The sequence below is a fragment of the Lithobates pipiens genome, unplaced genomic scaffold, assembly GCF_037356315.1.
Source record: "Lithobates pipiens isolate NorthernLeopardFrog02 unplaced genomic scaffold, aLitPip1_a1.2 Scaffold_16, whole genome shotgun sequence".
Taxonomy (NCBI): domain Eukaryota; kingdom Metazoa; phylum Chordata; class Amphibia; order Anura; family Ranidae; genus Lithobates; species Lithobates pipiens.
The window spans coordinates 102,357,352-102,381,199 of NW_027507748.1; the positions used below are offsets into that span (position 1 = coordinate 102,357,352).

General features: G+C 45.0%; 1 protein-coding gene across 1 annotated transcript in view; it reads left to right on the top strand.

Moving 5' to 3' along the window:
- The first annotated feature begins 5,414 nt into the window (after window positions 1–5,414).
- The window catches only part of CRYBG3 (crystallin beta-gamma domain containing 3), a 252,163-nt gene continuing 233,729 nt past the window's right edge, over window positions 5,415–23,848 (top strand). Inside the window, exon 1 of the mRNA XM_077480179.1 lies at window positions 5,415–5,923. Within this exon, the coding sequence (XP_077336305.1) occupies window positions 5,604–5,923 (320 nt within the window). The 5' untranslated portion in view covers window positions 5,415–5,603. The remainder of the gene's footprint in view (window positions 5,924–23,848) is intronic.

Below are 23,848 nucleotides of genomic sequence, written 5' to 3' on the forward strand. Positions count from 1 at the left end.
AGAAAAGGAATCACACTTCATAAGGTGTCATTAACACCAGCAATTACACACTTACCAACAGCCTAATTATAGTCCCCAGGACGCTGTCATGCCCACCCATAGCCAACACCTAATACTCCCACCTTTCAGGTGGTACTGATCAAATCACACTCACTTTACAGGTAGCCCCACCTAGATCACACACACTCTTTGAGTGGTCGCACTCCTAAATATGCCATGATCTCTACAGTTAATACCTTTTTTTTAGTTACTGGGCATGCAATCCGCTTTAGCATGCCAGCTAGTGTCCATGTTGCCAAAAGGTGTGGGGTCGGTGCAATGTGCATGTTTTTTTTAACATTATTGAGAGTGCATACTGCATATAGGTTACGCTTCATCCAAGTGTCAGCACTACAGCTGTGTTGACCTGCAGGGCCATCCAATGCACTGTGGAAAAATGCAGCACGTCTGCACATCACCACTGTGGGGCCCATTCATACCAGAAACTGCACATAACTTTGCGTTTTTGACTGCAAGTTTACATGCATTTGAAGCGCATTTGACGTGTGCTTGAATGTGTTTTTCACGCTGCGTTTGCAGTGCATTTTTCTATACATTTTTGGGATTGGCTTTCTTTACTTAAAGGGGCCAGGTGCGGTGTGTTTGTAGCGCGTTCCCTGCATTTGCGGTGCGGAAAAATGCAGCATGCTCTACCTTTTTAACTGCTCTGAACTGCACTGAAATGATGTGAACTATGCCCAAAGGATTACCTTGATTTTAGGCTGTCTTTGCAAAAGGGCCCTTTCACACCAGATGTAGTTGGATGCATTTTTGACTGCATTACAAGTTCCAACTGCATAGACGGTCCAAATGCAAGTTATCCTATGGGCATAGTTCATCCATTAGGGTCCCTTCACACTAGAAACACATGTGCTGCATTTTTTTTTCCTTGCACAAATACAGTACATGCATTTGATGTGCGTTTTACATGCAGTTGGTGTGTATTTACATGCACTAAATGCACATTTTTCTATCTGCATTTGTCCTTCTTATTTCTTTCCCAGGGCTTCTATGTGCACTGTGATGTGTTACAGTACAGTTGCACTCATTTTGCGCATTTGCGGTACAGAATTTTTATTATTTTTTGCCTGCACTGTACTGCAATAATGTGAACTATGCCCATAGGATTACCTTGATTTTGAATGGTCTATGCAGCCGGAGTGCAGTCCAAAATTCATCCAACTGCATCCCACTGCGTTAGGTGTGAAAGGGCCCTTACAGTGCAGTGCAGTGCAAACATGCACAAATGAACTACAACGCATCACAGACCACATAAAAGCCCAAAGAAAGAAAGAAGAAGGAAGTAACCTCATAGGACGAACATGGATAGAAAAACATGCTTTCAAATGTGCATGAAAAGATGAGCAGTAGACTTGCAGTTTCTGGTGTGAATGTGGTTGTAAACCCTTACAAACCACTTTGACCTACAGGTAAGCTAAACCTAGATTAAAACACGGTTTAGGAGATATTTACTAAAAGACAGGCACCGTAGACAGTGGCGCGCAGGCGCACTATCGCCGTTAGCAGCATACCGCTGCTAACAGCGATATGCTGTTAGAGGAGGCTCTCGTGCGCATGCGCGGGAGTGACATCATTGCTGCTCCGGCGCTGTCAGTGGCCGGAGCAGCGATACCCGGAAGAAGATGGACGCTTCGTACTACAGGGGACAGTGGTGACATCGCTGGCTCCTGTGTCAGGTAAGTGACACATAATGGGCTACTATGGGATGCATAGTAACCCATTATGCTTTACCTTTGCAGGGAGACAAAGAAGAAGTAAACCCATCATGCAGTGCAGTGCAAACATGCATTTGCAAATGTGTGCCAACTAAACCCCTGTTTTTAATGCAAACTGTTACACAGGATAATTCCTTTAGTAAGCAGTTGGGGATTTGAGCTGGGAATTTTCTCTAGTGTTGTTTTATATGCGTTGCTCTTCCACGCGGTGGCGTCGGAGGGGGGGGGCTGACAGTGGCTGAAGCCCCGAGTGGGTCCCCAAAAAGCCCTGGGTCTTGAGTGGGCACTGTTCTATCATTAGCCCCGAGCACCGTCACCTGCTGCTGAGTGGGGACTGATCTGATTCCGAGCTCCTCTGAGTGAAGCTGAGTGCGGCCAAGTCACATAGCAGGTCCCGCCTTTTGGAGCCTGAAGCGCCTATGATGGACGTCCCACTGGTCCAATGGTGGGACCGTGGGACGTCTATCATAGGTGCTGCAGGCTCCATAATGCAGGAATTACAATACGGCCGCTGTGCCTGGTTGGTGCTCAGGCAGGCGGCTCTCCTCCTTTCCTCTTGCTGCCTCGCACACCACGGCTGGGCTGAGCTGAGCTGCTGCTGCAGGACACATGAAGTCTGTCTCCTGGTCAGGTAGGTCAGTGTGTGTATGTCAGGTAGGTAGGTCAGTGTATGTCAGTGTGTGTCAGGTAGGTAGGTCAGTGTATGTATGTCAGGTAGGTCAGTGTATGTCAAGTAAGTCAGTGTAGGTAGGTCAGTGTGAGTATGTCAGGTAGGTCAGTGTGAGTATGTCAGGTAGGTCAGTGTAGGTAGGTCAGTGTGTGTATGTCAGGTAGATCAGTGTGTGTGTATATCAGGTAGGTCAGTGTGTGTATGTCAGTTTAGTGGTCAGCATTCATGGGCACTGGTAGGCCAGGCAGCAACCAGCAAGTGAGCTTACCCACCCTCCACACAACCCCACCGCCCAGCTAAAAAAAAATGGTGCCACTAATACAAACTGTTAGACAGGATCATTTGGTTGGTGGCAGATTGGCTGGCGAGCTTGGAATTTTCTTTGGTTTAATTTTGCTTAATGTGAATGGGTCACGTGTTCTGCGTAGAAAAACATGAGCCACCGCAAATAGATTGAACAAGTCCTAAGGCTGGCCATACATGGATCATTTTTTTTCGGTGAGCCAGCAGGCTGATCGAAAAAAAAAATTGAAGAGATTCCCCTATCCACACAAGCAAGGTGGGTGTAGAAATCCTCCTCGCTGTGCTATTGTATTCTGACATCAGGGACTCCTTCACTGTTATGCCCCGTACACACGATCGGACATTTGATCGGACATTCCGACAACAAAATCCATGGATTGACGAATGTTGGCTCAAGCTTGTCTTGCATACACGCGGTCACACAAAGTTGGTCGGAATGTCAAGAACGTACGACGTACGACGAGCTGAGAAAAATGAAGTTGAATAGCCAGTGCGGCTCTTCTGCTTGATTCAGAGCAAGCGTGGCACTTTGTGTGTCTGAATTGTGTACACACGATTGGAATTTCCAACAATGGATTTTGGAAAATTTGAGATCCAGATCTCAAATTTTGTGCGACAGAAATTCAGATGGAAAATGTCTGATGGAGCCTACACACGGTCTGAATTTCCAACAAAAAGCTCCCATCGAACATTTTCCGATGGAAAATCCGACCGTGTGTACGCGGCATTAGAATACACTGATCTGGTTGGCTGCAGTACTAATAAAAGGAAAATTCTCCAACAAGCCGGTTTGAGAGAAATCGATCATTAGATCAACTTCTATGGAAGGGGAATGGCTATAGATGGATGGAAAGTTAGCCAGTACCTGCTTTGAGCTGAACTCAAATAATGCCCCATATACACGGTCGGAAATTCTGACGGAAAAAGTCTGATTGGATTATGTTGTTGGAAAATCTGATCGTGTGTGGGCTCTATCGCACTTTTTCCATCGGAATTTCCGACAGAAAAAGTTTGAGAGCTGGATCCAATCAATCGGAAAAAATCCAATGGATTTTGTGGTCGGGATGTCTGACCGTGTGTACAGGGCATAAGAGTGATGCTGTGATCTCAGGACACAACCTGTGGAAGCTTTAGAACAGAGATGTAGGACTGTCCCAGCAAATCCAGGACAGTTGTGATCTATGAAATGAACTTCATACTTTGATATTGAATTCTGACCATCCAGGGGCAGATTGGAATCTCTGAACACATCCAAATGCAGGTAAGTTCATTAAAAGCCCTACTCCAAGAAAAATAAAAGTCCTTCCAGGCAGTGAGAGATAACGGCTTGTTTATTTCTAGAGGACAGGAAAAGCACATTTACTAACCTGATCTTCCGCTGCCCCAGCAGATGGTGGTCCATGTGCACCAGCAGGGGACTGTCCCTCAGCATCCTCACATCCAACGCAGGGCTATGAGCTCTGCATCAGTCTTGATGATGTCAGAGAAATTTAGATTGCAAGAGAGAAGAGACTGCAGGAATCGGTCTAGAAAGGAGCCTGCGGGAACAGAAGATCAGGTAAAACTGCTTTACCAAATTCCACTAGACATCAATGAGTGCTTAAATAACCCTTGGAGTGCCTGCACAGCCCCAGTACATGGGAATTTAGATCAGTCGTTGTCCCCCCCCCCCCCCCGCGGGAGGCTTACGGCAGTAATCAGTGCCCCCCCAAGGAGACGGATGGCAGTAATTCGTAGCCTTACCTTACAAGACCAATACTCCACCTTGCCAAGGGAAGAGTCGGGGCCTTCGCTTCTCCTGGCTGAACAGAAAGTGGCTCCTGAGATCCGATTGGTCGGGAGTCCTGAGACCCTAATGTCCGGGAGGAAAATCAGGAAGACAATAGTGAATATTAATTTGCTAATGTCACACAACAGGGCTCTGTGCCCCCAGCCCACCCTTTTTTGAAGCCAATTAGAGCATCAGACTCTAATTAGAGCCTCTAATTTCCCTTCACTTCCTGTTGCGTCTATGGGACAGGAAGTTAAGGGAAATCTCCCCAGTGGGACACCAATGGCAAAAAGAAAAAAGAACAGACAGGGGTTATAACCCCCCCCCCCCCCCTACTTACTTTATCCAAAAGAAAAAAGTTTTGTGTTTTGTACTATAGGATCCCCAGATGGTGGGAACAGTGAGGACTGGTGTGACATCAGTGAGTGTGGGTCCCCCCCCCCCCCCATACTGCACACAGGGTACGAGGAGATTGCTGAATCCTGATTTAGCTCGCAGTATGTGGACGTTACATAACATTGCATTGCAGGGACATGTACGGTGACATCAGGAAATGACATGTGACAGTAAAGCACAATCATAGTAAATACAGGACACATATAATTAAATATCATCAGCCGCACACAGGGACTGAGCACTGACAGCGTGTGTATGCAGAGGGACACGGCCGGCCACACCTCCGCCCGCCTACAAGGGCGGGGCCATCGTGTGTCCGGAGATCAGACCGCAGAGGGACACGGCTGGCCACGCCTCCTGCCACTTTGAGAGGCAGGGCCATCGTGTGTCCGGAGAAGGACACGGCCGGCCACGCCTCTAGAGGCGGGACTCATCGTGTGTACTGAGATCAGACCGTCAAAGAGCACGAGCGGCCACACCTCCTCCTCCTTCTCTGGGCGGGGCCAAGGAGCGGGCTGTAGGGAGAGAAGGGGGCAGCCGTGTGATGAGTAGAAGGCGCAGCGCTGTGCTCCGGGTCACTGATCTCCTGTCACTCTATGGAGACTCCAGACTGACACCCACACACCCCTCCCCCCCAAACTTCACCAACTTCCCGCATGTCCCACTGCCTCGTACCGGGAAGTAGGAGATGAGCACCCGCCGGAGACCGGGCTCCTGGCAGGATGAGATGGCCAAGAGCTTCTCCCGGTTCTTCTCCAGGAGCCCTTCCCAGGACAAGGAGGAGGAGGGGACCGGCGAGGAGCCAGAGAGGAGCGACAGGAGCCTGTCTAGACTCTTCTTCAGGGGCCAATCCCAGGACAGGGGCCCCCAGGAGGAGCACGAGAGGAGCCCCTCTACACTCTCCCTGAGGAAGGACACCAATGGGGGAGCCAGGGGCCCCCAGGAGGACAGGGCCAAGGGCTTCTCCAGGACCTCCTCCCAGGAGGAGCAGGGGGACGAACAGCACAGGTACTACTACTCCTAATACTACTATTACTCCCAATAATACTACTACTCCTAATACTACTACTACTACCCCTAATACTACTACTCCCAATACTACTATTCCCACTACTACTACTCCCAGTACTACTACTCCCAATACTACTATTCCCACTACTACTACTCCCAGTACTACTACTCCCAATACTACTATTCCCACTACTACTCCTCCCAATACTACTATTCCCACTACTACTCCTCCCAATACTACTATTCCCACTACTACTCCTCCTAATACTACTATTCCCACTACTACTACTCATACTACTACTACTCTCAATACTACTACTCATACTACTAGTCCCAATACTACTCCTAATACTACTACTCCTAATACTACTACTACTCCCAATACTACTATTCCCGCTACTACTACTCCCAGTACTACTACTCCCAATACTACTATTCGCACCACTACTACTACTCCCACTACTACTACTCCTAACACTACTACTCCCAATACTACTACACCCTCTACTACTACTCCCAGTACTACTACTACTCCCAATACTACAACTACTCCCAGTACTACTACCACTACTCCCAATACTACTACTACCGTCACCATGACAACCACCCATCACCTCCACCACTCACTGCCCCCCCCCCCCATCATCACCACACTGGCATCACTTTTTACAGTATGGTTACTGCTGGTCCCACCATTACTACTACCCATCCCACTACTAACACTACAACTAGGACTACTACCTGTAATACTGATCTACATATTACACTATTATTATTACTACTTTTGCCTTATCGGGAGTATTGGATCCATTTTTTTAAATTCTGTTTTATTATTACCGATCTCATTATTCTTATTACTTATAACTACTACCTGGAAGACAGCTGAAATTTGTTATAATATTATTACCTCTGTTACTATTGATGTATTATGAATATTGGATCCGTGTGTTTAGTAGCCCACATATAAGTTCTTACCTCAGCTTGTTCAATTAAGCTTTGACATTAATGCTGCTTTCACATCAGCGCAACGATCGGGTCCGTCTGTCCGTTTTTCAGGTGGACCCAAAATAAGACCACCAATAGTTCTCTATGGAGCGGCGAATGTCTCCACTGACACCCGTCAGCATCCAATCCGATCCTGTCTGCCAAAAACAGACGGGGGTGGGGATATGTTCAACATCTGTCTTGTGGATGGAAACGGACAAACAACATAGTGGAGTGGACACGGACCTGTCATCCGCCTGCTCAGCGGGATCAGTGGAGAGATCAGTGGAGAAGTCCGTGGAGAGATCAGTGGCGAGATCAGTGGAGAGATCCGTGGAGAGGTCAGTGGCGAGATCAGTGGGGAGATCCGTGGAGAGGTCAGTGGTGAGGTCAGTGGAGAGGTCAGTGGAGAGATCAGTGGAGAGGTCAGTGGAGAAATCCGTGGAGAGGTCAGTGGCGAGGTCAGTGGAGAGATCCGTGGCGAGGTCAGTGGAGAGGTCAGTGGAGAGATCCGTGGAGCGAACCGTGGAGAGATCCGTGGAGAGATCTGTAGCGAGGTCAGTGGAGAGATCCGCGGAGATGGGGGAGATCAGGGGAGAGATCAGGGGAGAGATCAGTGGGGAGATCAGTGGTGAGGTCAGTGGAGAGATCCGTGGAGAGGTCAGTGGAGAGATCCGTGGAGAGGTCAGTGGAGAGATCCGTGGAGAGGTCAGTGGAGAGATCCGTGGAGAGGTCAGTGGCGAGGTCAGTGGAGAGATCCGTGGTTAGGTCAGCGGAGAGGTCTGTGGAGAGATCCGTGGAGCGAACCGTGGAGAGATCCGTGGAGCGAACCGTGGAGAGATCCGTGGAGAGATCTGTAGCGAGGTCAGTGGCGAGGTCAGTGGAGAGATCCGTGGAGAGGTCAGTGGAGAGGTCAGTGGAGAGGTCAGTGGAGAGATCCGTGGAGAGGTCAGTGGCGAGGTCAGTGGAGAGATCCGTGGAGCGAACCGTGGAGAGATCTGTAGCGAGGTCAGTGGCGAGGTCAGTGGAGAGATCCGCGGAGATAGGGGAGATCAGGGGGGAGATCAGTGGAGAGGTCAGTGGAGAGATCAGTGGAGAGGTCAGTGGAGAGATCAGTGGAGAGATCCGTGGAGAGATCTGTAGCGAGGTCAGTGGAGAGATCCGCGGAGATAGGGGAGATCAGGGGAGAGATCCGCGGAGAGGTCAGTGGAGAGATCCGCGGAGAGATCCGTGGAGAGATCCGCGGAGAGGTCAGTGGAGAGGTCAGTGGAGACATCCGTGGAGAGATCCATGGAGAGGTCAGTGGCGAGGTCAGTGGAGTGGTCAGTGGAGAGATCCGCGGCGAGGTCAGTGGAGAGATCCGTGGAGAGGTCAGTGGAGACATCCGTGGCGAGGTCAGTGGAGAGATCCGTGGAGAGGTCAGTGGAGAGGTCAGTGGAGAGATCCGTGGCGAGGTCAGTGGCGAGGTCAGTGGCGAGGTCAGTGGAGAGATCCATGGAGAGGTCAGTGGAGAGGTCAGTGGAGAGGTCAGTGGAGAGGTCAGTGGAGAGGTCAGTGGCGAGGTCAGTGGAGAGGTCAGTGGCGAGGTCAGTGGAGAGGTCAGTGGCGAGGTCAGTGGAGAGGTCAGTGGAGAGGTCAGTGGAGAGATCAGTGGAGAGGTCAGTGGAGAGGTCAGTGGAGAGATCCGTGGAGAGGTCAGTGTAGAGGTCAGTGGAGAGATCCGTGGAGAGATCCGTGGAGAGATCCGTGGAGAGATCAGTGGCGAGTTCAGTGGAGAGATCCGTGAAGCGAACCGTGGAGAGATCTGTAGCGAGGTCAGTGGAGAGATCCGCGGAGAGATCAGTGGAGAGATCCGCGGAGATAGGGGAGATCAGTGGAGAGATCAGTGGAGATAGGGGAGATCAGGGGGGAGATCAGTGGAGAGATCACGGGAGAGATCAGTGGAGAGGTCAGGGGAGAGGTCAGGGGAGAGATCAGTGGAGAGGTCAGGGGAGAGATCAGTGGAGAGGTCAGTGGAGAGATCCGCGGAGAGATCAGTGGAGAGATCCGCGGAGATAGGGGAGATGTCAGTGGAGAGGTCAGTGGAGAGGTCAGTGGAGAGGTCAGTGGAGAGGTCAGTGGAGAGATCCGCGGAGAGATCAGTGGAGAGATCCGTGGAGATAGGGGAGATGTCAGTGGAGAGGTCAGTGGAGAGGTCCGTGAAGAGATCCCCCACTAAGCAGGCAGATCCACTTGATGGATTTCGCTCCGTCTGAAAGGGGCTTAAAACCTGGAAGCTGATTGGTTAATATGCACAGCTACACCAGATTCTGTGTGCACCAGTTTTAGTAAATCCCCCCTAGTGAGTGTCACTTTTCCATTAATAAGTTGCCTTTTTCTCAAACTTTCTTTTTTAAGTAAAGTTTCGCTCTAAGATTACATAACACTGTCAGAACTACAGAATACCTTCTTGTATAACAGTGGGAGGTGTTTTGTAGTCCATGAAGATAGAAGAGAACAATGCTAACTGATAGCAGAGGATAAAGGATAGAAGATAGCAGTCCAGAGGCAGAGATTGGAGGAAGTTATCAGCTCACAAGATTTCTGGCTGGAGGAACAGCTACTTTTTTGTTGCATTTGCTGAACGGATACAATGAAACGCTTTCAATTACATGTTTAGTAGACCAACAAGGTAGCAAATAAGAGATAGTGTTAGCTTACATACACTTTAAGGTCTGTTAGTAAAGTATTATTCTTAGTATTATATTATCATTTTATTTATTTTTTAATATCCATTATAGCAGTGTTTGTATGAAGTATTAGCAAAATATTATAACTAGTATTACATTGTTATTTGTTATACAATATAGGAGCATTGGTATGAAGTATTGGGCTCCATGCACACTGAAGCTCATAAACGGCCGTTTTTCTGAGTTTGGATTTTTTATTTTTTTAACAGCCCATAAACTCCCCTCTGTGTTATACTATGTGTCCATTCACACGTGGACGTGTTTGGATGTTTATCAGCAGTGGAGTTTATGGGCTGTTTTCTAAATGCCATAAAATCGCGTTCAGGAGTCGTTTTTCTGACCACAAAAAATTCCAAATGCTCATAAACGCTGATAAACATTGATAAACGCCCAAAAACGTGGCTCACCAGTGTGTTTCAACAGTTTTTGATCCATTGAAAAATAAAATAAAGAAGCTAATGCAGAAAAACGCTAATAAACGCTATTGAAAAAACGTTAAAAACTTTGAAAGACTCACTGCAAAGCTACTGGCGTTTTTATAACATTATTTTAACGTCTGGTGTGCATGAGGCCTTAGTATCTATTGGAAAAATATTATTATTGTTAGTATTATATACATTTTTATTTATTTTATATTATAATTGGTATGCTGTATTTGTAAAGTATATTGTTTAAAAAACAAAATAATAATAATAATAATCCGTATTGTAGTTTATTTTGGTCCTGGCAGGAGGGTATGATATGGTATATATTACTGTTGTGAATGGAATGAGAATATACAGCAGAGTACTGGGTGAGAAGTTCTAGTAAGGGGTTGTAGGAATTTGTTGTCTACAAGTAAATTCCCATCCTTGGAGCATATCTAACCCTGTACTCTTTCCAATGGCACCATCTACTATACAAAATCTTACCTGAGTCTGCCATAGGAGGCCAAGGTTGGGTGTGTAGACCCACACACACATACTAGATCCAGTTCAGACAAGGACCAATTAACCTACCGTCATTTCCCCCGAGGGGTGGAAAGAAACGTGGTAGATTAATAGACCCATGGAAGCACAGGGAGAACATCCAGACTCCATGCAGACATTGTTGTGGTTGAGATTTGAACCAAGGACCCCGTGCTGCAAGTCAGAAGAGCTTCACCACTGTGCTGCCCTAATGAAATATCATTGAATGTTGTTTAAAGTGGAAGCGCAGTCAGCACTGTTTTGTACAAAGCAGGGAGGGGTTAGAACATCCGTTGTTATTACTCTTGGTTCCCCCGTTGGGAATTTTTTATTTCACTTCCTGTTTCTAACCACATGACTATAACAGGAAGTGAGTGGAAATCTCCTCCAAGGAATGCCTCATACACATGAAATTATTGGATGCAGTGGCGGCTGGTGCTCTTTTTTTTTTTTTGGGGGGGGGGGTGAGTGGGCAGCAAACAATTCACCCCACAGTCATGAACGGCACCCTCCCCAGTCAGCCAGCGGCGTGACGGGGGACACCCCCACTGGTTAGTGATCAATTGGGGACCTGTACCTACCCCATCTAGAGGGCAGCGTGGCAGTCGCCAGCTACTCTCCGGGCTGCTTGTTTGCCGCTTGGTTCCCCTGCGTGTGTCTTTCCCTCCTCTCCTCCATGTGTCTCCTGCCGGCCAATCCGATCGGATCTCCTTTAGGCCAAATGGGTGACGGGTCTCATGACCCGCTTCTTGATTGGCCAGGAGGAGATTCAGTGATACAATAGCAAATGAACATTCGCTATTTTAACACAACTGGATGGGCTCGGAGTGCAGTGCTCTGTGCCCCGAGACCACCCTTTTTTGCATCTTGTGTCCACCATAATGTCGCAGTCACCATTAAGAAACGCAGATCGCCACCATTACTAATAAAAATGGCATAAAACTATCCACTATTTTGTAGATGCTATAACTTTTGCGCAAACCAATCAATATACACTTATAGAATTTTTTTTTATTTTTTTTTTACCAAAAATATGTAGAATACATATCGGCCTAAACTGAGGAAAAAAAGTTTTATATATTTTTGGGGGATATTTTTAATAGCAAAAAGTAAAAAATATTGCGTGTTTTTTTTTTTTCAAAATAGTCGCTCTTTTTTTGTTTATAGCGCAAAAAATAAAAAACGCAGAGCTGATCAAATACCACCAAAAGAAAGCTCTATTTGTGGGAAAAAAAAGGATGTCAATTTTGTTTGGGAGTGCAATTGTTAGTTAAAGTGACGCAGTGCCGAATCGCAAAAAGTGCTCTGGTCGGGAAGGAGGTAAAATCTTCCGGGGCTGAAGCGGTTAAACTGTCTGTTTTTGGTTTTCGGCCAAGTGCATCCTGAATTTTCGGTTATGGTCCAGAATTATCATGTTGGTGCACCACTAGCTTTTTTTAATGACAACAATGTAGTAGCAGAGACACCGGGTCCTTCTCTTTGCAACTTTTAGAAGAGTGAGACCCGGGACAGCACAGTTTTGGGGCAGTTCCCATAGTTTGTCATGTCTGAGATTTCAGTTAGATTTTTTATTTTTTTTGGACCTAAAGTGAAGAGGGTGGATGGGATTATATACTGAGCACTGAGAGGTCCATCCACTTACAACCAACGTCTGACATTGGAAGCCTCAATCATTTTGTGGATTCTTATGTCTCTTGGGGTCTAGGGAGACCTCCCCACTGTAGATCTTCATCTGCTGCTGTCTAAGCCCTTGTACACACGGTGGGAGAATCCGTCGGAATGTGTCCTATCGGGCTGTGTCGTCGGATAATCCGACTGTGTGTGGTATGCATCGGATTGATTCCGTCGGAATATCCGTCGGACCCAATTTTCCAACATGTTGGAAATATTTCCCCGACTGACTGGGCCGATCGGACATACTCCAATCATGTGTAGAGAATTTTGATCGGACCAAGTGCCACGCATGCTCAGATCAAATTCCTACATCAAAGCTATTGGCTACTAGCCTGAATGTAGTCCCGTCGTAACGAAATTACGTCATCACGTTCTGAAAGATCAGATTTTTTCGCCAACTTTGTCCGACCGTGTGTATGCAACAGTTTCGGACAAAATCCGACGGGCAAAATCCGACGGATTTGGTTGTGGAAATCTCCGACCGTGTGTACAGGGGCTAAGGCTTTGGTACATGTTCTATAAGTCGTAACACAGCAGACTTGAGAGGTGCCATCTCACATTAAGGACCAGTAAAGTCTGGTCAACCATCATCCAGCATGACATTTTGGTGCATTAGCTTTTTTTTCCCCCTTCATCTGTCATCATGATTAAAATCAGATTCCATACATTCTATACGGCTGGGCGCATCCCCCCCCCAGTACATCGTTCTACAATGCACTGCTCAGATAAACCAAATGCCCGGAATAACTTCCTTGGAAAGGCTGTCAATATTCACAGAGCTGGTTCAATACTTTGTAGAGATCAGGCTGTAAAATGAGTTTGTAGGCACCAATGTGTAAGACGTAGTTAAAGCCTTTGTAGAAAAGGAGCCGTTTTCAGTGTGTTATGAGTAATCCGACATAACTTGAGTCACTGCTATGTGGGCAGCATGAAAGGAGAAGTGGAGTTGTGGTTGGAGATGTTCTATATCTAGTTTAACACAAATATTGTATTTGGGAACACAAAAAGTTTGAAGGAATTAAATGTTCTTAAAATAATTTCAGTATTGAAACACCCGGCAAGCATCCCAGAATTCTCACTGTAGTACAAGCTAGGGATTCTTACTCCTCTTGCTGCAATATTACTAATGAAAGGTCCACTTTTCAGGGACCTCCTTGTAATGTGAATGACAGGGGGATGGATTTGGGTGCCGTCTGAATCCTAAAGAAATATAAGAACTCTCTGGCTTCTGTCCAAGAAAGACATTTTCGTTTGAAATATTAGTTTTGGGTGGACTTTTTTTTCTTCTTCTTCTAATAATGTTGGGAAAAATAGTTATTTCAATAAGTGTATGCAGTTTATGAAACTTTATTTTACATAGCTTAAAGTGGTTGTAAAGCCAGAAGGTTTTTTAAAAAATGTTACTAAACACGCAACCGTAAAATCAGTCTGTAAATGCAGTAAACCATGTTTATTACACTCATTGTGGAACCTAAGGGGTTAATCTTGCACATTGTGTACAAAGGCTGTTTGATCCTGTCTTCTCTGATCCTCCCTTATTTACTGTCCCCATTCCATCTCCTGATAGAACAGAGCCCTAGGAGGCACTCTGCACATGCTCAGTTTGGTGTGAATTGCTAGAGGTTTTTTATTTTTTTATTTGGAAGGGTGCATGTGGTGGCACAGTGGTGTAGTGGGTAGCACTCTCACCTAGCAGTAAAAAGGGTCGCTGGTTAGAATCCCAACCACGACACTATCTGCCTGGAGTTTGCATGTTCTCCCTGTGCTTGCGTGGGTTTCCTCTGGGTACTCAGGTTTCCTCCCGCATTCCAAAGACATGCAGGTAGGTTAATTTGGCTTCTGTCCAAAAATTGTCCCTAGTATAAGAATGGGGACCTTGGATTGTGGGCTCCTTGAGGGTAGGGACTGATGTGAGTGTGCAATGTACAGGGATAGGGACGATTGTAGATACTCACTCAGGTTGAACTGGATGGACTGGTGTCTTTATTCAACCTTACTAACTATGTAACTATGTGATCAGCACAGGGCCAATCAGCACTGCCCAGACAGAGGGTCAGGGGTCGTGCAGCCTCATAGGGCAATAAAAGAGCAGAATAAAAACTCCACCTACAAGCCTGTAACCAGTGCTTGGCCAGACACTGATAGAAGTCACAAGATTGCTCTAACTGCTGATAAGAAAGGGTACTTAGCAGTTTATATTTACTAAAATAATTTAATTTCCATGTTCTGTGTACTATGGGAGACCAGATATAGTAAATGCAGGCTCCTGGGTTTAGTAACACTTTAATGCATTCCCTGCACTAAAAAAACCTTTTGTGACTAGCTTGACCCCTCATACTTACCTGAGCAAGATCTCGATCCATCACTGCTCTCCCCCCACAGGACTCAGATTCAGCAGCGGGAGCTCCTGCTGCTATAAGTCATATCCTGTGAAGAGGGAGCAGGGGAGGGAGCAAGCCTCACTGTGCGTGGCAATAGATGCGGACTGAGCCTGCATGAGTGCACCCATAACAAACATCTTGCTGTGGGTGCACTCAGAAGGCAGGAGGAGGAGCCAGGAGTGCTGGTGGGGGACCTAAGAGGCGGAGGTTAGGGGCCGCTCTATATGGTTTTGTGGTTGGGTAGTAGAGAGGTCTATGATGTTGTTTTCCATGTTAATTGTGGATTTTTTTTTTCTTTTTTTTTTTTTTTATAGGTGCTATTAAAAACTATTGCTTTGTTTCACCTGTAACACAGTCAACAGGGATCTAGGGAAATGGTATGCCAACTGCAAGGGTCAAGTATGGCTTTGGACATTAAAATGATGTCCCCTGGTAGATATTTGAGGTTTTCAGAAATTAAAATGGGATCTGCCAGTAGAGACTTTAAGTTTCATAATTAGATATGTCATTCATTCTACTGGATTGTTTTTAAAACTGTTTATTTTAATGGAGGACCCAAAGCAATATTTTACTAAAAAAAATGTGACCCTTGGTACTTTAATAGGTAGAAAAGGTTAAACACCTTTGGCCCAGGCCATAAAAGCTCCCATCCCTTCAGGCTCCTGCTATGTGATTCAGTGCTGAAGAATGTGGTTTGCATTCTTTTGGATTGTGTCAACTAGAACATGATCACCCTTTTTTAACTTTATTGTCAAAAAAATTATGGAAAAAGTAGACCAGATTCTCTGAAGATTTTCAAAATTTTCTTTTTACTGAAAGTCCTACGGCGAAACAACATAAATCAATAGTAATATTAAAGCTATACTAACACAGGGGTCTCCAAACTTTCCAAAAAAGGGGCCTTCAAACTTTAAGGGGGGGGGGGGGCACACTTTTGACCAATGGGAGTAGATAATGTTCTGGCATCAGTGGGAGTAAACAATTCCATAGGCTTGGTGGTCAGTGAGAGTAAAAAAATGACTTCATTGGTGTCAGTGAGAGGAACAGTGCCCAATAATTGGTGTCAATGTGAGAATTAGTTCCCCATCTCTGGTGTCAGTGGAGGGAATAGTACCTCACTGTTGTCAGTGAGAGGAATAGTGTTCAATCTCTGGTGTCAGTGGAGGGAATAGTACCCCATTGTTAGAGAGGAATAGTGTTCCATCCCTGGTGTCAGCGGGAGGAATAGTGCTCCATCTTTGGTGTCAGTGGGAGGAATAGTCCCCCCAAGGGCCAGTCAAAGACAAGCAAAGGGCCACATCTAGCCCACGGGCCGAAGTTTGGAGGCCCCTTCTCTAACAAATTATGTTGAGACTGCCAATTAGACATCAGAAGTCAGTTTCTAGAGCTAGTTGTAAAATTAGAAATGACATACTCCTGCAGTGAGCATTTAGCTGTCTTTGTCTTTTTGCATTCACCCTGACCCCCCCTTTTTTTTTAAGTCAACTCAAGGGAAAGCATTGAAAGGGAAACTATATTGTGTTTTTTTTTTTTTGTAGCCAGCTAGTGACCGCCTTTACGCAAACCCACTGCAGGCTCTCTTACATCTGTTTAGGAGGATTTCTTGGACCAAAAATTGGTTGCTTTATTAATTGTGACCAATTATGTCATATGCCTTTGCTGCGGGAGCTCCAGGAGAATAATCCAGATGTTTTTCGGAATTATCTCTGGATGACAGAGACATGCATGAGGCTTTTATTTTATTTTTTGGTTGAATAATAATGATTTGATTTGTTATATTTTTGATATTTTTGGATGCATAGAATGCACTTTTTGATTAAGTTCTATTGGCAGATAACGTGTCTAACTTTATTTGTTTTCTTTTTTTAATGCACAATAAAAAAATTGTGTAGAATAATAGTTGGCTATGTGTTTTACTTCAAATAAAAGTTTGGGAGTAGGCAGTTACATTTAAAAAAAATACAATGTAAAATTGACAAGGGACACCAACATAGTTGTATCTTTGATCTTAAAAACTACAGGATAATGGTGTTGTCACTGTGGTACCTTGCCCAAAAAAAAAAAAAAGCATAATAATATTATTCTTGACATTGCTAGAAAAAAAAGCCTTTGAAAATGTGTTTGCAATAACTCCATTAGTATCGCCAGCAAAGCAGCTTCATTATTATCCCAATAAAGAAGAAGAGAATGAGCGCTGCATTTTGAGATTCAATAATTTGCCACGTAATGTTGATTCTCCATTAGGAAACACTGGTTTACAACACCGACCGCTTCTGCTTCTGAGCATGCATGTTTGTACTTTGGACTTTTGTGGGCGGACGGATTTGTGTATACACGCTCGCAAAATCCGACAACAGACATTTGTCTGTGGAAAATTTAAAAATGTTAAAACCTGACATCCAACATTTTGTCTGTGGAAAATCCGATAACAGTTGTCTGATGGAGCATGCAAACGGTTGGATTTTCCGCCAACAGCCTGACATCCAACATTTCCCATTGGAAAATCCGATCGTGTGTGTACAGGGCTTTAGTCACTGTGCTGTTCTGCTAACAAATGATTCAGAGGAGGGAAACAACCCCCTCTCTCTCCTAACATAGGTGGGAGCGTCTTCACTTGTTGGCACAAAGATGTCGGAAAATCTGATCGTTCAGGAACGAGGTGATGTAAACATCATACGACAGGACTATGTAGAGGCCAGTAGCCAATAGCTTTCGTCTCCAAATTTTTTTGAGCATGCGTGGCACTTTGTGCGTCGGAATTCTCTACACACGATCGGAAAAAGTCAGATCCGATTTTGTTGTCGGAAAATTTTAGATCGTGCTCTGAAACTTTTTACGTTGGAAATTCTGACGGAAAAAGTCCGATAGAGCCCACGCATGATCGGATTTTCCGACAACATAATCCAATCTGACTTTTTCCGTCGGAAATTCCGACCGTGTGTACAGGGCATTAGCCCTCATGCACACAGGGCATCTGTTTAGCCCCTCTGAATGCCAGAACTGGCAGGAGAAATGCTGCTTAAAAACACGATAAAGGCTGCGTATTTCACATGAGTTTAGATGCATTTAAGGTTCTAAAAGATTATGGATAAATGTATCAAGCATTTAAGCTGCTTATGGATTCCATTGGCCAAAATATTAATTTATTATGGCCATTGAAAATGCATTCACTCAAACGCTAAACATTTCTAGCGTTTAGGTGCATTTTGATGTATTTACACATGTTTGGCGCATTCTGTGATTTTTCGTTCTGCAGCTCTTCTCTTCAAATGGAAATTTGTTCCTCTTATGGGACTTTAAAGGGAAAAAGAGCTACTCTGAGGTGATAATGAGTATAAGTTTTAATAGCAAAGGGTGTGGATATAACAAATCCACCATGTAACACAGGGAATACACTAGGGAATACAGGATGCGTAACACAAAAAACATGCATAACACAAAAAACATGCAATACAATAAATGAGGTTCACAATCATAGACTCCGTTGTATATGGAACACACATATGTTGAGTACCCAACGCGTTTTGAGTTATACTCTTCAGGGTTTTCTGAGATCAGCACGACGATAGCATGTCTATAATTGAAAAGACAATCATGAGCCAGTGGTGAGAAGGCATAGAGAAATATATGGTTAACATCAATATATGTATATCTAATACCATTATGGTTGAAAATATATGCAGGTAGGTACTGACCATATAGTATTGCTTGGGGACATCATCGATTACTGCATCCACTTAAAAACAATTTGAGAGAAAACTACAGGGAAGAGATGGCCACTGTTCCTGTATTAGCTCCTGATTAGGCAGGCCGTGTGTACCAGGCCCGACGGGGGAATTCCCCAACAGAGGGTGTTAGGACACCAATCAATGTGTTACCATTCCAAAGAGTGGGTCACCGATCGCGAGCCACAAATGACATATATATCCCACATGCACATGTACTTATGAGTGAAAAGACAGGGGGAAAAAATACCTGTAAATGTGTACTAGTGCTAGACTGTAAAATCCTGCCTTGTGGGAAGGCTATATGGATGGGAGGGAATTATGAGTGCCATGGTCCCAAAGGCCACACAGGGTAGTGGTAGGGCCTGATGTAAGTTGTCTAGATTGGGAAATGTAACGAAAGGTTGAAACCACAAAAAAAAAAAATTAAGAATGAAAATCGGTGAGATTTTCATACCTTTAAAGAAGGTCCTGGTAGGGATGATGTTAGCTAGGCTGCCTTGCACCGAAAGGTATATAAGGAAGCTACTGGGGTGCTTTAGGCGCCTTGAAATTGTCGCCTATGCCGGGGTCCACTATAGCCCTGGGTGTCCAGCCTGGAATAAAATACAAATGAGTAATGTCCAGGAGGAATGTCAGTGTTAGAAGCTAAGATAGCACATACCTTGAATGGCCTTGGGAATGGCCCTGGGAGAGATGTGGTGCCGTGGGTCAAGTGGTCAAGGCGTGGAGGACAGAAGCCAGGCCAGCTCTTCTCTTGAATGTGCCTTTTGATGTTTTATTTTTTCAGCCTGTAAATGCTCCTCTTTAATATGCCTGTAAATACCAAAGACCGGCCATACACGGAGCAGATTTCTTTCCTACAACTGTGGGTTGCAGGAAAGAAATTCACTTGGTTCCCCCATCAACAGACAGTTGACACACAGATAGTGTTGATGCAGAAACCCCTCCTGCGGACCATTGTTATCTTCCTGCGGGGGGGTGGGGGGGGGGGGTTAGCCGTCCCCGCTGGGAGAAGACAGTGATTATTGCTAGCGGCTATAGCAAGCACTAGCGATAATCGCAAGAGAATTTGGCAGGCTGATTGCACCCAAGTTGATAGATCGATCAACTTGGTACATTCAGCCTGCCAATTAAGCATTCGAATCTCACCGGCTGAGATTTGAACCATGTATGGGCCGTCTAAGTGTACAAGAGGTGCTTTTACAGGCTGAAAATAAATGCATGTAACAGCGCAGTCTGTGGAAGAGGACTTAAAGTATAGCCATCATTTTTGCTCAAAATAGAGAAAACATTTTTAAAGGCATTTAAAGGGTTGTTTTCTGAGCGGTCTAATATACTTCTTCCCCAGACATCAGGTAGCTCCATCTGCAGGCACCCTCAGATTGTCTTGAATCCAACCAAAACTGTCGTCTCATGTTTATGGGTACCTTTGGAAGAGTTAATTTTTCCTGTGGAACTGGCTTAGTAATGGAAGGGTTCATGGTATGTGCGTACACAGACAGGCTCCTCTAGGGTCACATTGAACAGATCAAAAAGACAACCTTCCCGATTCTTACCTCCCTATCTAAGCCCCTGTACACACGGTCAGAGATTTCGACAACCAAATCCGTCGGATTTTGTCCGTCGGATCTTGTCCGAAACTGTTGCATACACACGGTCGGACTTAGTTGTCGAAAAAATCCGATCATTCAGAACGTGATGACGTAATTTCGTTACGATGGGACTACGTTCAGGCTAGTAGCCAATAGCTTTGATGTAGGAATTTGATCTGAGCATGCGTGGCACTTGGTTCGATCAAAATTCTCTACACATGATCGGAGTATGTCCGATCGAACCAGTTGGTCGGAAAATATTTCCAACAAGTTGAAAAATTGGGTCCGACGGATTTTCAGACGGAATCAGTCCGATGCATACCACACACAGTCGGATTATCCGACAACACGGTCCGATAGGACACATTCCGACGGATTCTCCGACCGTGTGTACAAGGGCTAAAGGCTGTTTCACACCAGATGCAATCCAGTGCGTTTTTTTTATTCTGCATCAAAAATGCATGGACAGTGTTAACATGGATTCTTATGGCCCTAGTTCATTCCAGTGCAGTCAACAAAAGGAGAACCTGGCATTTTTTGTATTTTTTTTGGATGGAATGTGGCAAAATGCATCACAAATATATATATACGCTCAATTGAGATGAAGAAGAAAAAGAGACTTGTACACTAGCCTACACTGGCAGCTCCTAAATTTGAGTTTTGGAGCTTTTGGCGTTTTTTTGTCAAAGCTCCTAAAGTCAACTCCATAAAAGCCTATGAGGGTTATTTACTACTACAAGTGCAATCTACGAGTGCAAAGTGCACTTGGAAGTGCAGTCGCTGTAGACTAGAGGGGGACATGCAAGGAAAATAAAAGCAGCATTTTAGCTTGCATATGATTGGATGATAAAATCAGCAGAGCTTCCCCTCATTTCAGATCTTCCCCTTAGATTTACAGTGACTGCACTTCCAAGTGCACTTTCAGTGCAATTTAAAGTGCACTTTGCACTTGTAGTTTGCACTTATAGTGCAAAGTGGGTTTGCCTTTCGCAAATAACCCCCCATGTGTCCACCTACATATTGAGGGTTATTTACTAAAGGAAAATCCACTTTGCACTGAAAGTGCACTTGGAAGTGCAGTCGCTGTAGATCCGAGGGGGACATGCAAGGAAAATAAAAAACAGCATTTTATCTTGCATATGATTGGATGATAAAATCAGCAGAGCTTCCCCTCATTTCAGATCTACCCCTTAGATTTAGAGTGACTGCACTTCCAAGTGCACTTGCAGTGCAAAGTGGATTTGCCTTTCGTAAATAACCCCCATAGGTTTTAGCAGAGTTTAGGAGTTGCTGCGTTTAGGTGAGCTTCAACCCCCCTCTCCTGAACACAGAAGAATTGCGTTCAGGATAGGAATGTTTTGACCGATGGCCATGGGAAAACCCAAAACGCAGCAAAAAAAGCATTGAGATTTTGAATTTTCCCGCGGCCGTCGTAAATGTAGGCTAGTTTACATGAAGCCTAAAAACACATCAAAAATGCACAGGCGCAAACATCCAGAACTCAGAAAATGTTGTGTGAACTGACCGCTAAAGTTAAAGAGAAGTAGCCATGAAATACTGAACTTTGATCTTTGATTCCAAGGTGGCCGGTTACGTGACTGATCATGTAATTATGGTAAAGGCTGAACCTTTCAAGTTTCTGTGCATTTTAGGTGTGGTGTGTTAAAAAAACTCAAGCATATACCATAGAGAAGAAAAATTTCAAAAATTCCATAAGTGGACAGAGTTTGTACACTCCTCAGGATTACAGAAAACTTGCTGGGTAGTCAATAGGTGAACTCAATGGAAAGTTGATGCAGCAACTATCCTAACCCATTACACCAATCCGTATTCTTTCCTTCTACCCTTTTCTCTGCATTTCCCACATATCCCTTTTAAATCCTGCCCCCCACCCCTATTTTATTTCTTTATCTACACTCCCTTTACCTTTCTTATTGGTTATTCCCTCTTTGCCAAAATCTAGATTTGAGGATAAATACTGAGAATGTGTTGCTAAGGAAGGTTTTTGTGAGTGCTTCTTGACTATTTTGGTTTAGATTGATATTGCACCATATATTCTATCAATAACTTTTACCCTCTTCCTGCCCAGGCCAGGTTTCAGCACTCAGATTTTGAATGACAATTGTGCGGTCATGCAACACTGTACCCAAATGACAGTTTTATCATTTTCTTCCCACAAATAAAGCTTTCTTTTGGTGGTATTTAATCAGCGCTGTTTAAAAAAAAAAAAAAAAAAAATCCACCCAAAAAAACTAAAGAAAAAGCCAAAAATGTTAAAAAAATTATTTTTTTCTTAGTTTGTGTCAGTAAATTTTGTAAATAAGTAATTTTTCTCCTGCACTGAAGGGCACCGATTAGGTGGCACTGAGCAGGCACTAATATTCTGCACTGATGAACACTGATATTGGCACTGATGGGCAATCAAAGGCAGCACTGGCTGGTGTCACTGATGGGCACTGGTGTCACTGATGGGCACTGGCTGCACTGATGATCAGTGCCCCGATTATCTGTACAGTCTCCCCTGCGTGGAGATGCCGCTGATCGGCTCTCCTCGCCTTACACTCTGTCAACATCATATGACGTTGCCCCAGAACAAGAGGGGATCCCGCCCACCGTCATTTTACTATACGGTGGGCAGGAGGAGATAGTTAAACTAGTTCTAAAGCTAAAAATGTTTTTTTTTTTTTTACCATAATGCATTCCCTGAATTAAAGAGGAGCTCCAGGCTCCCCCCCCCCAAAAAAAAAAAAAAAGTTAGCAGCTACAAATACTGTAGAAGCTGACTTTTAATATTAGGACACTTACCTGTCCAGACATCCTGTGGTGTTTTCACCCGAGCTGATTTTTCAATCGACTATCAGGTGTTGGTGTCACCATCTTGACTAAGGGAAACCGGGAGTGAAGCCTTGAGGCCTTAACAGCCAATTTCTTACTGCGCTTCGTGAATGGGCAGGCTGCAGGGCAGGTGGGTGGGGGGGGGCGGGTGAATTTCGGGCTGAATTCACCATGGTGAACTGAGCTGGAAGTGGGAGCAGGTACTTTTCAAAAACGGGTACCCCCCAAAAGGTGCCAGCTAAATGTGGCAGCGGAGGAGGCAGACAAGTGGAGCTTCTCATTTTGGGTGGAGCTCTGCTTTAAGGTTAAAAAAGAAAACGTTTTCCCCCTTGCTGTATCCCAAAAAAAAACCACTTACCTGAGTCCTGTATCAATCCAGTGTTGTGCCCATCTGCAGTTCTTCTCCCTGCTTTTCTCTTCTAACAAGTTGTTTGTTCAGCGGTGGGAGCCATTGGCTCTTGCTGCTGTCAGTCAAATCCTGTTAGTGGGAGGTGGGGCTGAGCCATGCTGTGTGTGTCTGTGGACACACACAGCTTGGGTTGGGAGCAAGCCTGCACATCTGCCCCCATAGCAAGCCACTTGCTATGGGGGCAGATACAGAAGAGGAGGAGTGGACAGCGCCAGAGGGGGACCCCAGAAGAAGAGTAAGGGCTTGCTCTGTGCAGTACTATTGCACAGAGCAGGTGAGTATAACATGTTTGTTTTAATGAAAAAAAAAAAGAAATCACATTTAGAAACACTATTGCACGTTCTATAAAGTTCAATGGTAACGCCCGTAAAACATGCCTTAAACGCACCTCACTGCACCGATGTGAACTGTCCCTTAAGAAGTGTATTGGAATAGTTTTTCACAAAATTTGCAGAACACGTGCAGGTAAGGGCCTGCAATAACGCCTGCTAAAATCTTTGCGGTATATTTAGCTGACCTGGCAGGTTGTCTAAACTGGAGTTGGACTTCAGTTAATGGCCATTACTTATCTTGTAACCTGATTTTTCTCTGGATATTTTAGCTAGACCTCTTCCAAGACACACACATCATTTCCCCTCTCATT